This window comes from Lagopus leucura, unplaced genomic scaffold (genome assembly GCF_019238085.1).
Source record: "Lagopus leucura isolate 7727_CA_CO unplaced genomic scaffold, USGS_WTPT01 Super-Scaffold_73, whole genome shotgun sequence".
In the NCBI taxonomy this organism is placed as follows: domain Eukaryota; kingdom Metazoa; phylum Chordata; class Aves; order Galliformes; family Phasianidae; genus Lagopus; species Lagopus leucura.
This window is the reverse complement of record NW_024962252.1, coordinates 102,706,139-102,720,840: the sequence shown is the minus strand read 5'-3', so window position 1 is coordinate 102,720,840 and position 14,702 is coordinate 102,706,139. Positions and strand designations below refer to the sequence as shown.

The 14,702-nt window shown below is 40.3% G+C and overlaps 2 protein-coding genes across 3 annotated transcripts in view; both read left to right on the top strand.

Moving 5' to 3' along the window:
- The window catches only part of XPO1 (exportin 1), a 39,204-nt gene extending 33,149 nt beyond the window's left edge, over positions 1–6,055 (top strand). For both annotated transcript variants that reach the window (XM_042878174.1, XM_042878185.1), the window contains 5 exons: positions 519–687; positions 1,685–1,819; positions 1,924–2,083; positions 2,162–2,258; positions 2,892–6,055. In XM_042878174.1, coding sequence (XP_042734108.1) covers positions 519–687; positions 1,685–1,819; positions 1,924–2,083; positions 2,162–2,258; positions 2,892–3,038 — 708 coding nt within the window. In that variant the 3' untranslated portion in view covers positions 3,039–6,055. The remainder of the gene's footprint in view (positions 1–518; positions 688–1,684; positions 1,820–1,923; positions 2,084–2,161; positions 2,259–2,891) is intronic.
- A 3,893-nt stretch (positions 6,056–9,948) lies between these two features.
- USP34 (ubiquitin specific peptidase 34) overlaps positions 9,949–14,702 on the top strand; it is a 122,846-nt gene continuing 118,092 nt past the window's right edge. The window contains exon 1 of the mRNA XM_042875357.1: positions 9,949–10,077. Within this exon, the coding sequence (XP_042731291.1) occupies positions 10,035–10,077 (43 nt within the window). The 5' untranslated portion in view covers positions 9,949–10,034. The remainder of the gene's footprint in view (positions 10,078–14,702) is intronic.

Here is a 14,702-nt window from a genome sequence, read left to right as displayed (position 1 = left end):
TATAGTTATCAATACTCGTATTCATAAATTGTGTTCTGTGAATATTTCTTTACTTTGCTGAATTCCATAGTTGATAGAGTTTCTGTGCTAGAAGTTACAGTAAGTAGTTGCATAATACTGGCTAGATTAGGGTCATTTTGCAGTAGTGCATCCCTGTAGTAGCTAGGTGCTTAATGCTGAAGCCATGTATCTTGTGTCTGTAGAGCAAGTAGTAACTGAAGTTGCCGTACTGACAAAATCTGGTTCAGCCTGTTGATACTGTGTAACTGTAGAAAATGGTCTTACTAAGCTTTGCTAGTAAAAGTATTGGGGAAAAAAATTTACTGGGAAACTGGGAACTGTAAGTTCTGTTTTGTATTCACATTTCTTCAAACTTGAGATGTGAATGCCATTCCATATTGGATATTGACTCACTCTTCTTAGCAAAAGATATTATGGTGGATCTCTAAGCTATTCAGTAAGCTTTGCTGACTGTGCTATTTTTTTCTCTCCTCTTTTTCCCTGCCCCTGACTCTCAGGACTTCGAAGAATATCCTGAACATAGAACAAACTTTTTCTTGCTACTCCAGGCTGTAAATTCTCATTGCTTCCCAGCATTCCTGGCCATTCCACCTGCACAGTTCAAACTTGTTTTGGATTCTATTATTTGGGCTTTCAAACATACAATGAGAAACGTTGCAGATACAGGTAAAACTGAAGTTTTAAGTCTGTAGATTGTTGCTTTCTTGTATTTTTAGTCAAACATAGCATTCCAGTCGCACTATTAAATACTGTATTTGCTGTAGAAGAACAGTATTTTCCTGTCTCAGTTTCACATTGACAACCAGATACTCATTAATGTATTGAAATAGTTGGATGCTGTTGTACTCACAGAAGAGAGCACTGTTAGTTTCTGCATGCTTTCTCTTTAAAATGTGAGGATTTTTCTGAAATGCTGAACTGATGCAACAGCTTATTGCTGGTATTCTGCTTTGGCTTTCATTGTGCTGTCTGGAGTGTTTAACTTCTTGCCTCACTAAGACAGTCTCATAGTTACTACTGAAAAAGACAGCAGGAAGATGAATGGTGAGTGAATTCAATCTGAGAGTCAGCTATTACATCAGTAGAGGGTAAAACCTTAGACTAAAGGTAAACTGCTTCTTTTGAACAACAGCAGGTTAAACTTCATCTCTGGTTTCACTGAGAGGCTGTTTTTAGTACACTTGATTAATTAAATGTCCTCTGGGATGGAGTTGCCAAGGAAGGCTAGGAAAAGCTATGTGAATGTCATAAATTCTAAAAGCATCCCAATCACAGGATGAAAATTACTGTTTTGAACCTACCTCATTAGCCAATTGTTGATGTTTGGAAGGGATAAAAGATAACTTTGTGTTGCATTTCAGATAGTAAGGTAACTGTGCTTGTGTAGTTTTTCTGTAGTTTGTACCGAGAAATTGTGTGGTTGGCTGGTTGGCTCTTAGGATTCCAAGTCTATTAGTGAAAACCGAGTTGGTGCTCACTATAAATGTGGCTGCCGCCCTCTACTGGCTGCTTGAGGAAATGCCTGTGAAAATGATCAGTGTAATACTTCTCAATGCTTCTCAGAATTTCTTGGGATGTTTGTCTCGCTTTAAAAAGGTGGAAGGATGCATGGAGCTTTTGTATAGTTTCATTGTTCATCTTGTCTTTTATGCAAATTTTGCAGGACTTCAAATACTTTACACTCTGCTACAAAATGTTGCACAAGAAGAGGCTGCTGCTCAGAGTTTCTATCAGACATATTTCTGTGACATCCTTCAGCACATCTTCTCTGTTGTAACAGATACTTCACACACTGCTGGTAAGATTGTGAGCCAGATGAAAACAAGCCTTTCAAGCATCATACTAATGTTGCATTTCCTGTTCTGAGTAATAACAACATATGTATAATTTTGATCTGTTCAGGTTTGACCATGCATGCATCAATCCTTGCATACATGTTCAACTTGGTAGAAGAAGGAAAAATAAGTACTCCGTTAAACCCTGGAAATCCAGTGAACAACCAAATGTTTATTCAGGAGTATGTTGCTAATCTCCTCAAATCTGCATTTCCTCATCTACAAGAGTAAGTGTGCTGTAGTTGTTTTATACTTCTTAGTGGATACTTACGTCTTGAAATACTAACAGATGTATTTACTATTAGTGCCCAGGTTAAGCTGTTTGTAACAGGACTCTTCAGTTTAAACCAGGATATTCCTGCCTTTAAGGAGCACCTAAGGGATTTCCTGGTCCAAATAAAGGTATGTTTGGCATGGTTTCTTACAAGAAGTGTAAAAATATTTAGCAGGATGATGTTTTTAAAAGTCATTAGACAGTGTTTATAATAGGGTGTATATTTTACTACTACTTAAAATTGTCTTGGCTCGAGAGTCTAGGTACTGGATCATGTAATCCACTTGAGCATAATTTAATTGTAGAGATTGGGTTTAAATGCATGCTGTTGCTTATCCTTTGTACATATAGGTCTAAAGAGGCCATAAAATAAATTTTGTTTCATTTCTGCTAGGGACTGAGGCATGCTTTGAAAGTAGACAGACTAGTGCTCTGCTTTTATTTTTCCAAAGATGCTAAAATTTGAGATGATTCTGAAAGTATATGTTAAAGTTGTTTTCAGGCTACATTAGGTAGATATTTCAAAAATTGTAAAGATACTGCTTTAATGATAAAAAGCTGCACCGTCCTACAGTATAATGCATGCTGAAAATTTTTGTCTCTGATACTAATCCTAATCTTACTTATGGAAGGCAAAACAAGAAATAGCGTGACGAGGATGTGAAGGGAAGATGTTTCCAGCATTGTTCTTGATTGTCAGAAGCTTATTACCCTTCCTGACGCAGTTAAAGCAAAGTGTTGTTTTTGTGTGAATTACACAGGAATTCGCAGGTGAAGACACATCGGATTTATTCTTGGAGGAAAGAGAAACAGCCCTTCGACAAGCTCAAGAGGAGAAACATAAACTTCAGATGTCTGTACCTGGCATTCTTAATCCACATGAAATTCCTGAGGAGATGTGTGATTAAAAAACAAGTTTTGCGGTTTTCTTTCTGTGCAGCCACTTTGTTGTGACAGAAGAAAACAGCACTTGGATATTTGTTGACCAAAATGATGCCAATTTGTAAATTAAAACGTCACCTAGTGGCCCTCTTTTCTTATGTGTTTTTGTATAAGAATTTTTCTGTGAAATATCCTTCCATTGTTTAAGCTTTCGTTTGGTCATCTTTATTTAGATTTGCATGAATTGAAAATTAATGCATTTTCAAAGTAATTATTTCATGCCCATTTTTGTGGCTAAGGGGAAAATAGGCAAAACATAAATTGTAAAGGACTATATTGCAAAACTATACAACTTCCTGTAAGAGTATCAATTTTTAATTTGGGATCTTTTTCTTTCTAGCCTGTCTTGCAGTCTAGTAGAAAAAGCAATGAGTAAAACAGTTTTAATTAATTGTTAAGCAGAGGATTATAGTGCTGCAATTTTTTTGATCAGTTAGCAGCTTTTTGGATTTGAGTGGGTAAAGGCTAGGCTTACATGTATTTGCAAGTTGTATGGCAAGTTTGCAGCAAGATCATGTGCATATCATCCCATTGTAAAGCAACTTCTAAAGCGTATGGGAACACAGTACAGTTAGTTATTTTTACACAGTTCTTTTGTTTTTGTGTGTGTGCTGTCGCTTTGTCGACAACAGCTTTTTGTTTTCCTCAATGAGGAGTGTTGCTCATTTGTGAGCCTTCATTAACTCGAAGTGAAATGGTTAAAATATTTATCCTGTTAGAATAGGCTGCATCTTTTTAACAACTCATAAAATAAAAAAAAAAAAAAAAACCTCTGGCTTTTGAGATGACTTATACTAATTTACATTGTTTACCATGCTGTAGTGCTTAAAGAACACTACTTAAGAGCAAAATAAACTTGGTTTACATTTATTTTTCTTTCTTCGGCTTATTCTTTCATTGGATGAAAATGCTGTGATCGTATTAAAGGTTTGTTCTTATACCCTGAAGGCATAGGAGATGGTCCTTGAGGTCTGGGTTACCATTGCTTCTGATTTCCCCTGATCTCAAGGACTTCGGCTATGCTTGAAAGCTAACAAGAAATAAGTTGGGTTCTATCTATTCGAAAGTATGGTAGCTGTTTTGACTTAACACCATGACTAAAAATACTTCGTACTACATTGCTGTAGAATGCCAGTAATAAGGTATTCTTGCTCTCTATATGTACTCTTTGTATTTTATTCCAAAGAGTTATTGAACTGTATCTTGACTAAAAATTGATACTAGTACATATTAATAACACGTATAGACCAGATGTGCAGTTATTTTTCTACCTAAAGTTTTGTAGTTAAATAATTTTCACAGATGTATGAAGTACAGATGAGAAAACTTTAGTGTGAACACAAAGACGGTGTACAGTCTTGGCTTCCCCATGTTTGCAGTGTCTCTCTTCTGTTTTCTAACAGTTGACATTAAAATCTCCCACACACTTTTCTTTCCATTTTATTTGGTCTCTAGTCTTAGGATTGTTAATGTGATGCAAAGCATAGCAATTAATTCAGAGCTGTAAAACAAAGTTAGACAGTTGTGGAGGTGCTTTATGTAAGCTTGGATACTGTAGGTAATTTTGTGCTGTACATTAATTTTGAAGTAGAAGTGCATGAGATAGCAGTGCTCAATGTATAATTTTACCGTAATCAGAATGTTTCCAGTCTTAAGGACTGGTCCATTCTGTGTCTGAAAATCTCTCTTGCTTGACTTAGCTGGCCTTAAAAAACCAAAGCCACTACTTCTGGAACATCTTTTATCATCACAAATACTGCAATCTGAAAGCTCTAAGCTGTGGAGACGACGTTCCTCAAACCCTTTATGTCTGGGACTTACAATGTAGCCTACCAACATTGTTAATTAGTTTGTTAGATGAAAGATTTCATTTGTTTCTCAAACTCGCGCTTTAAGCTTTTTCATGTCTTTCTGTCCAGTTGAGTTATAGATTTTTGTTCTTGTAAAGCAATATGTAACATAAGAAGCAGTTTAAAGTGTTTGAAGTACTGTTGAAGGATACTAAAATGGCTTGTGACCAGGCTTAGTCACAGCATCATAGAGCTGCAGATTATCAAAAGCTGTGGAGACCAGGAAGAAAACTGTTAAAATGGAAATACCCCCAATAGTGCGACATGAGAATGACCGTATTCCACGAATCACAGGACTAGTTCAGACATGCAGTGAAAATTGTTTCAATGAAAAACGCATGTGTGCTTTTATGTGCACCTTTCATTTTCAAGGTTGAAGTAAATGTGCAAGACTTGTGGTCTGATGCGTACTTAAGAATTACATCTGACTTTCAAAGAACACCTGAAGTGTGTTTAAAAATGCAATTTGGATAAGAGTTTTTCATTATTTTGAAACCTTTTAGATTATCTAGTAACAAAATGGTGATGTTAGTTTTCACTTCCCTTTTAAATCTGACAAAAAGCTGTATTATCTTCAAAATTGGTGCCTTTTGCTGATCTCTGCAGATGCTATGAAAATGCAGCTTATGCAGAGTTCTTGATAAAATTTGGGGGGAAGGGTGTGTCTATTCCTAGTGCAGTTATCCTCTGTCGAAAAATTATTACAATGTACACCTGAGAAGGTTGTAGATACTGTGTTGAATGCATACTCTGGAAATGAAAACAAATGGATAAAAAGCATGAACCCATCATAAAAACAACTACAACTTGTAATTATATGTAAACCAATGTTTACTTTGTGCATATTTCTATACAGATTTTAAAAGAAAAAATTCTATGTACTCTAGGTACATTCGTTAACAAAAATATTACAGGGTGTTTTCTGTGTTTACATGATTTGATTGCCTGTTAGCAGATGAAGACACCCCCAAGTGCTTGTTTCAGGCTACCATGTGTTTGCTACTGTAACTGGAGCAATTATTTTCCAAAGCATTTTAGGTTAGTTTTCTTTTTCTAACTTGAATAATTTGCTGTGTGTTAATCTGATTGGTTAAGTGAACTATTTTCCAATAAAGTTAATATTTATGCAAAAAGCTTTAGAATAATGTTCATCTCTCAAGGGAGCTTGAAGTTATTTCCAATAGACTTCAGCACTGGAAAGGAATAAAACTTTGGCTGTGGATTTCTTTGGATGAAGGGGAGCGGCATTAGGAAAAGATACTGCAGCTATCACAGCACTAAGATGTAGAGAGGTTGACTGAAGCAAGGAAGTTGCTTTAGTGTTGAACTGTGCCTCTGAGATTGTGCCTCCAGATAAATTATTACTCACCCAAAACTTGCGGGGCACTATTTTCTTGCTCATATTGTGCCTAGATAATTTTTGTTCTCTTCTTCCATGTTAGGTGTGTCTCCAAATTTAATAGGGCAAAACCCCAGTGTTGAGAGATTGTTTTTAAAAACCATTTTGGTTACAAAATTGAGTATAAGAACATACCTCTCCTTCCTGCCCTTCATGAATACACCTCTGTATGTGATTTAATGGGACAGTATTTCTATTTAGCCTTTCACATCCAGGATGTCATTGCTGAAGTTGACTGATCAGCAACGTTCTCTCGGAAAAAAGCTTAGCCGATCACTTCCCAAATTTTACATAAAATGCACCTTAATTACTAAATGCACTGAAATCAAGAATCATTTCTTGAGTACGGGGAGAAAAGATCCACTTAGTGCTAAAAAAGTGAAAATACAGTGACTGCTTGTGTTTCTAGTAGTACAAATACTATGTAAGGAAATACCAGATAACTTTACAGTTACTTTACTAGTTCTACAACTACGCTTTATTGCACATTTTCTGTGATAATTTGCACATTCACAGGTAAATTCAAAAACAAACATGACATGTCCCTAGGGAAAATAACTGATACTGCTTCAACTTAAATTTTGACACCAAGGGCTGAATGGGAGAAGACCTTTTCTACTACTATTCCTGTTAGAACAATGGTGAACAGTTGGGAACTCAGCTTGGCGTTGGGACTCCGGCTTCCCTACTTGGAGTATTTATACATTTGAACTACCTGATGGAGCATGTTAGCATACTGAAAGAGACTGGCTGCATTTATCAACTACAACAGCTTTGCAGAACTATGGTTTTGGTTTTTATCTTTTTGTTTGTTTTTAAAGCTGAGTGTAGTTACTCAGTCTGCCAGCAGTCTCCTCAAGACACTTCTCTTGTCTAAATTAGAACTATGAAATGAAACAAATGCTACTGCAGGTATGTACTTGCCCTGCGTGCTTTTCATTTTCATACACGTGTCTACCTGTGTTCGTTCATGCTGTTCAGTGGGAACAAGAAAACAGTTTAAAAAACAAAGATAGGACTAAGAAGGGATGTTTTCAAAGATCAGAATATAGATGAGTTACATCAGAATGGATCAGAATATGCCGTAAGTTAAAAAGATCTAAGCAAAGCACTCATATTTACACTTCTAGTGGGCTAAAAAGCACTTTTCCAGATACCTAATCAAAGTTTGTAAAAGGGCTTATATTTCTATCGTGAACTGTCTCAGTTTTTCTTCTTGGCAAATCTGCAGCCTTTGGGGGTTCCTTCATGTAAAGATTATTGGGAACAACTGGAGATGAGGGAGAGGAGTTAAAATTGTTTTATCTCAGTGTGACTACATCTGTGTGTGATGGAAAGAACTGTCTGCAGCCTGCTTACCACAGCTGTTATTTTGACACGACTGTTGATAACAAGATAGTAATGATCAATTTTCTTGTTTGGAATCTAGCATTAGATCTAGTGTGAGGTGTTTGGGTTTTTCTGTTTTTTGTTGTTGTTGTTTGTTTTGCATCAGTCTTCTATTAACTTCTCTCCCCAGAGAGAGCCTGTGAGCATTTTGCTTTTTGGATTAACTGCGTCCAAATGTGCAATCATTATAGCAAACTTCTACAAAAACAGTCGTAAATACATGCTCTACCCATGAAGAGTCCAAAAGTTCTGCTTGCTTTTGAATCAAAGGGATATCAATTATGTGAAAAGTGCTTTATAGTCTGAAATAATCAAAATGAAAATTGAAAAATACTGTAAGAGAGATGATCCCAGAATTAGGCTGGGTACAATCCTCAGGCTATTTAAATAAAGGTTTAGAAAAATGACGTGACCCCTAATCCACACCAGGGTTTTTTTTCTTCTGGTGAATGGTTCATTTACTTTAAAACCTAAAAAATAAATTAAAAAATAAAAAAAATTGCTAGGACTGGGTTATTCGTTTGGTCTTGGGACGCTGACACTGTAAGTGTACGTATGGATCTCAGACTATTCACCTTGTACAACATTTGGATACAGCGTTTTACTTTTGCTCAAGTCTCACGTTTCTCTTCAATTACTACTTCACAACTTTACTGTCAGCTTACCAAAGGAAGCATCTCCTGATTAAAAGCAGTATCACAGTCAGGGGAAGGAAAAGGGCCTCCTGGGGATCAAACCACATTGTAGTGATGCCACATGAGGAGAGAAGACAAGAGAAGACAAGCAGTGGATAGAAGAAAGACTAGCTGATGATCACTATCATGAAAACTGTAGGCCACTTATAGGTCCTGCTGCCTTCTGTTTGGAAGCTTGCATTCCATTTTAAAACTGTAATGTCATTTTTCTTTAACAAAAATAAGATTGCGTGTCGTAAAATGCACTTCAAAATATTCTAGTCTGTACAGTTAGGAACAAGCTCACTCACATTCCTCTCGTATATATTGACCATAGCACGTGATGTTGTGATTCAAAAGACCCCCTCTTGTAAGAGCCGATTTGTCAGAAAAGTAAACTTCTGATGCCCTGGCAGTTAATTTTGGATTTACGATCAAAGGGACTGCCGGGTCTAAGTAAGGAAGAGGACAAAGAGAAACAAACACAAGCTCAACTCTGATTATGCGCAGAATGGAACTGTATTTTCTGTTAACAACGCTCTCTTTTTGCAAACGCAACTGACACACTCAGGTTGTGCGGCCACCGATCGCTCCTCACTAGAAGGAATACCTGTGCAAAATGATGGTAACGGTCGAGGAAGGAAGCAAACCAATTTATTGCAGCAACGGTGCTCGTGTTAGTTAAGTACGACAACCACGCCGAAGACGCCTACCACGCTTTTCGGCTTTGAATTTCAAGAACTTCAATACCGATATCGCTAGGAAAAACAAGCAAACGAAGACCGATCCCGGACTTACGCATGAGGAAAGCGCCAATCAAACGCGAGACGCGAGCCCCGGAAGCGGGCAGGCTTCGCGCGTGGCCTGACGGGCGCTCGCTGCGGCCGGCCGTCCCCGCAGCGCCGCTGCACGAGTAGCCGCCGGCTGCTGACAGGCGGGGACGCGTCCTGAGGACGGCGAGGAGAGAACCGGCGGCACGCCGAACTCGCTCCTAAGTCTCAGAGGAGCGCCGGGGAGCGCAAAGCGGCGCGGCCCGCGCCGCGCTCGCTTAAAGCGGGAGCGGCCCTCCCGCCCCGCGCGGCACCGGGGAGGTCCTTCCCGGCGGGGGGCGGGACTGGGGCCGCGACTGCCGCTTCGCGCCTCACCCGTCAGCGCGCCGCCTTAGCCGCCATCTTGCCCTCCAGGCCCCGCTGCCGGCCCGCCCCCTTCTCCCTCCCCGCTTGCCGGCCTGCCGCCCGGCCCGGGCTGGGAAAGGCGGGGCGAAAAGGAGGAGGGACTCGGCCGCCTTCGTCTCTCGTCTCGTCGGAAACCGCCGAGCGGAGCCCGAGCGCTCCGTCTCCCTCGCTGCCGTTCCCTCCTCCTCCTTCCCCCTCGCCAAAATGGCGGCGCGCGGAGCCGCCGGCAGCCAGTGAGTGACTCGGCTTCCCCTCCCGCCGCCGCCGCGGGCTTATTGGCATCGCTCGGCCGCCCCATCCCCCCCGCCCCGGACCGGCCTCCGCCCTCCCGCCCCTCCTTCTCTCCCCTCCCCCCATCCCCCCCCCATCCGCTGACCCCCGCCCCGGCCCCCATCAATCACCGATCGGCGGCCCCGCGCGGATCAATCAATGGTTGGGAGGAGGCGGTGGCGGCGGCTGCTGCTGTTAATGAACAATGTGTGAGAGCTGCGCCGAGCTGCTGGAGGTGTTAAACGAGAGTAAGTGCGGCCGCCCTCTCCGCTGCCCTTCTCCGGCAGTCCTCGCCCCGCGCCGCGCTCCCACTCCCCGCGGACCGGGCCGTAACCCCGCGCCGCCTTCCGCCTCCGCCCGGCTCGGGCCTCCCGGGCGCCGGGGCGGCCATAACGGCGGAGCCCGCCCCGCTCCGCGGCTCCTTTCCCTCCTCTCCGCCCGCGGCCTGGGGAGGCTCGGCCCCTCGGGGCCTTCCGAGGAGCCGCCGGGCGCGCGGGGCCGGGCGGGACGTGACGAACTGCCGCTGCTGGCCGCGCATCCTGCCCGGCGCGGCGGGGCCTAGCTGCTCCGCGCCGTGCCTCGAGCTGCCGAGCCGCTGGAGGCCGAGCCTGGAGGAGCTGGAATTTTTCGCCTAAACGTTTTCCTCCTCGTATGCCACAATCAGTTTAGGAGCGGTTCGGCCTCCGATAAACCAAAACGCTGAACGCTTCCTAGAACGGTCCTTGGGTAGAGCTTTCTTTTATTCTTCCTCTTTTTTTCCTTTTTATTCTAACTCTGACGAGGCCTCGTTACCTGTGGTATTTGTTCTTCGCTGATAAAACAGTTACTGCTACGGTGGGTGAATGTTGGCCGCTTTCTTAAAATACGCTATTCTGTGGTGGTCAGCAAAAAATTAATTAAAAAAGCAAAAACGGGTGTGTAAAACTATCAGGAAAGCCTGATGGTATGAATAGATCAGGTTAAAAGGTTAACGTCAGAGAGTTTTTAAAGTTATTTGCCAAGCGTATAATTCTCATATCTTGTTTTGAGCAATTGTTGGGATGTTTGCTTAATTTAGCCTGTGTACCTTAGCTTTCTTAACTGCAGAGGTTGGAAACAGGTTGGTACAGAAAGCTGAGTGCTTATTTAAGTACCTGGTACTAAACAGAACTGTGTTACCAGCGGTGCACTGATGACAGTTGTATTGGAAGTGGTAACTGTTTAGTTTCGATGGACTGATATATAATCATTGTTTAAGCTTGATTGATATGATCAAATAGGAAAGAGAAAAAAGGCAACGTTAAACCGGATATTTGATATTTCAAGAAATCGCTGAATTTCCAGTGTGAGCTTATTGTTAGAACCATTTCAAGGCATTTGGGATATAAGCATGTAGGTGCTTCCTTGTAAGTAATTGGGATATTAGATTGCTTTAATAGTGGCGCTTCGATAAGTAGAGTATGGATAACTTAACAGCTCCCTGTAAGTTATGATCCAAACCTGCAATTTTTGAAAAGGAAATTTGGCTTTTCTAGTTAAATTTGGGGAGATAGTTGTATGTCACTGTTGTATAGCAAACTTGCAGAAATTCTGGTTAAATAAATCTTGACATACCTATTTTTATGTTTGGAGGCTAATGTATATGATGGTGCCTTGTGCACGCCAAATAAGTTCTTACTGTGTGAGGAGTTATAAGGGATACACTTTGATGCTTTTTCATTTCTTTTATAACTTTAATCTGCATTCATATGCATTTGGTATGTAATATTTAATCATAATGTGCAAGAATAACGTCAAGCCTTGGTTTATAAAATGCTGCAGCAGAAATGAAAAGTGGTAGTAAAGAATGAGGTCATGCCCAAAATGTGTGAGCCAGAGACTGCAAGCAGTTTCTTTTTCTTCCTGCTGAGCATTTGGGATTGCCTTTTCACTGAAACATTGTTTTGAAGGAGGTCCAGGAAACATCTTGTTTGTTTTAGAAATTTATTGGTAAACTAAACATTTTTACTGAGAACACGTACTGCCCTTATCTTTGCTTATCCCAGCGTTTACCAAATAATTATTTGGTGTCTGTTACATGACCAGTGACTTAAAAGTTGAACTGACTATCATCTCAATGTATTCTGTATAAAAAGCACATGGGAACCTCCAGTTTTCTAAAGAAAAGTTACCAACTTAAAGAAGGATGGAACTTTGTGGTTCTGCAAACAACTGGGCATATTTTTAATATAAGGGTATTAGTCTCTCTAAACTGTGAAAATATTAATTTTAAACCCCCAAACAGTGTGCAGAGCTGGAGTTTTGTCTAGCAGTGGTGGCCTTGGTGTAGGCCTAGGCTTATATCTGGTGGAAACTCATTACGAGATTCTAGGGCCTTAGGCCTGTTGCTGAGGCTGCTTCTCTGGCATTTTTAAGTGTGGGATGAATTCCACAATTCTTGTGGAATTGGAAGACTAATTAAAAAAAAAAACAACTTTTTTTTTTGACTGAGTGTATGGGTACATATATACTTCAGGTAGTTTCATTGCTAACTATATGCACAGTGAGCAACAGTTCTTTATTGTCAGCATCTGATTGAAGTGTGAAACACTGTAAGCTCGCTGATCTTGAGGGAATTTCATAAGTAGTAGTAAAAGTTTCAGTTGTTATCTGATCTAGAAACTCAATAAAAGACAAAATCCTCCATGAACGTGCCCGGGCTTTGAAGTAGTTCCTGTGTAGCAGAACAGTCTGCTGCTCATTTTGAGTAAACAGTTTAATTTCTTGCTGAGTGTTCTAGGTATATTAGCATCACTTATCTTTTCCCAGGCAAAGTTTTAATGAAGTCTCTTTAAATGTTAGTCCAAGTTCGGAATTAATCTCAGCATGAACATTTTATGTAGCCTTACATTTAAACTGAAAAATCTGACCTTTACTCTATAAGGTTGGTGTACTTACAAAAGATGTAAAAGCAGATTCTTGTGTAATTGTAGGGACTTATTTAAATATACATGCTTTCTGCAGGAAAAACTTAGAGGACATTATATGATTTCATGTTAATACATTCTGTATCCCAATGTGAACCCTAATATCAACAGTCCTTGGTTTCTTTGGATGCCAGTTCTTGTCAATCTATGAGGGGTTATATATAGTTTCATTTGTTCATTGGTAATACTTACATTGCTGTGCTGTCCAGAGGCCTAATCAGGGTAGTACCGTTTTGCTAGTTATTGAGCAGATATTCAGATAGTCTAACCCATAATTTAAATAATAAAAAAAAAAAATTAAAGTATTGTAATCAAGTATTGTCCTGTTTCCAGTCTCTTACACCTCAGTTTTGCAGGTGACTGTGTCAAATGAGACTGCAGTAATGGTTTCCAGTTGTCTGCAGAACCACATGATCACTGGCTGCTGATGCTGTGTCCTGTCTTAAGAATGAAGAGTGCATGATGCTCCAGGAGTGACAAAGATTGCTGTTGTGTGCCTGGGCTTCTTGTAGCCCAAAGTGGAAATCAGTTCTCCTACTGGTCCTGAGTCAGCTGCACTTGCAATCCTGGCTGTGATCTGTGCCAGAGAGCCTGGCCAGCTTGGATGCATAAAAGGCTTCCTTTGCAGTTGGTGTTCGTGTATGTTGATACAAAACTCTGCAGATGATGTTCGTGTATGTTGATACAAAACAAGTGTTTTGGTCTACACTTGTTTTGTTTTTTTTTTTCTTTGCCGTAGCTTTTATAAAAGTTAAGGGAAAAAAAAAAAGGAAGCCAACAACCAAATTTAGAAAAGTAGGTTTCAATATACAGCAGCAGTCATGATTTCAGGTAGTGGTGGTAGGTCTGTGTTGTTTGCATTTCTGGAAACTGGGTTTGTTTTCTTCCTAACATTCCGCTTTGCTTTTTTCAGTGTTTGGCTCTTTAGCACAATTTTTTTTGTCTAGCAGCTCTGAGGACTTACAAAATCAGTTCACAGTAATTAGTTGAGATGTCTAGTTATCATTCTTTTACACAAGCTTTCAGGCTGTATTTCTCTCTCTTTCTTTTTTTTTTTTTTTTTAATACTTTGAAAATCACAACAACAAGGCTTATTCAGGCACAAGAGATGGATGTAGACTAATAGTTTTCTGTCTGTTATCACTGTCTGCTGGCTTGCAGAACTTACTCTAGTATGATCAGGTCCATAAAACATTTGAGATACGGAGTGTTTTGTTGCTATTTTTGTAGATTTAGGAGAGCCCTTAATTTGGGTGCTGCAGATGCTTGGCTTGTCCTGTAATTCTGGCGTGTAGAAAGTACAAAGGTTGAGCAAAGCTATCTACCTTAAGGTAGAAAAGAAATAAAGGTATTCATAGCAGTGCGTTGTTCAGTTTGATCTTCGCTGTCTGGGGAGGATGAATATTTAGTATGGTAAATATTCAGGTATTATTTGGGATATTGAGTATATTTTATGATAAGAATACTACAAATGTTGCGTAATTAGCTTCACTCTGTCTGTAGGAGCTGCTGTTATGGTGGTTGCCTTTGAACAGTAGTATTGATTGTTTGACTACCTGTAGGTTTTTGTGTAGATCTAGAATTTCATTTCATTTGACTGTTCCTCTTGTGTGAGACTTTATAGTTGTCTCTGCTGTATGGTGCTTTTTTGTTTTTTGTTTTTTAAATTTCCACTTCCATGATATTTATGGTATTTTCCTGTTCGCATCTTTTGCATTGAGAATCATAGAATCACAAGGTTGGAAAGAACCTACAAGATCCAGTTCAACCATTCTCCCACTACCATTGCTACCACAAACTACTAAGTCGTATCTTGTAGATGCCTCTTGAACACTGCCAGGGATGGCGGCTCCACTACCTCCTGTGCAGCCATTCCATGCCTGTCCACTCTCTGAGAGAAAGAGTTCTTCCTTATGTCTAACCTAAAC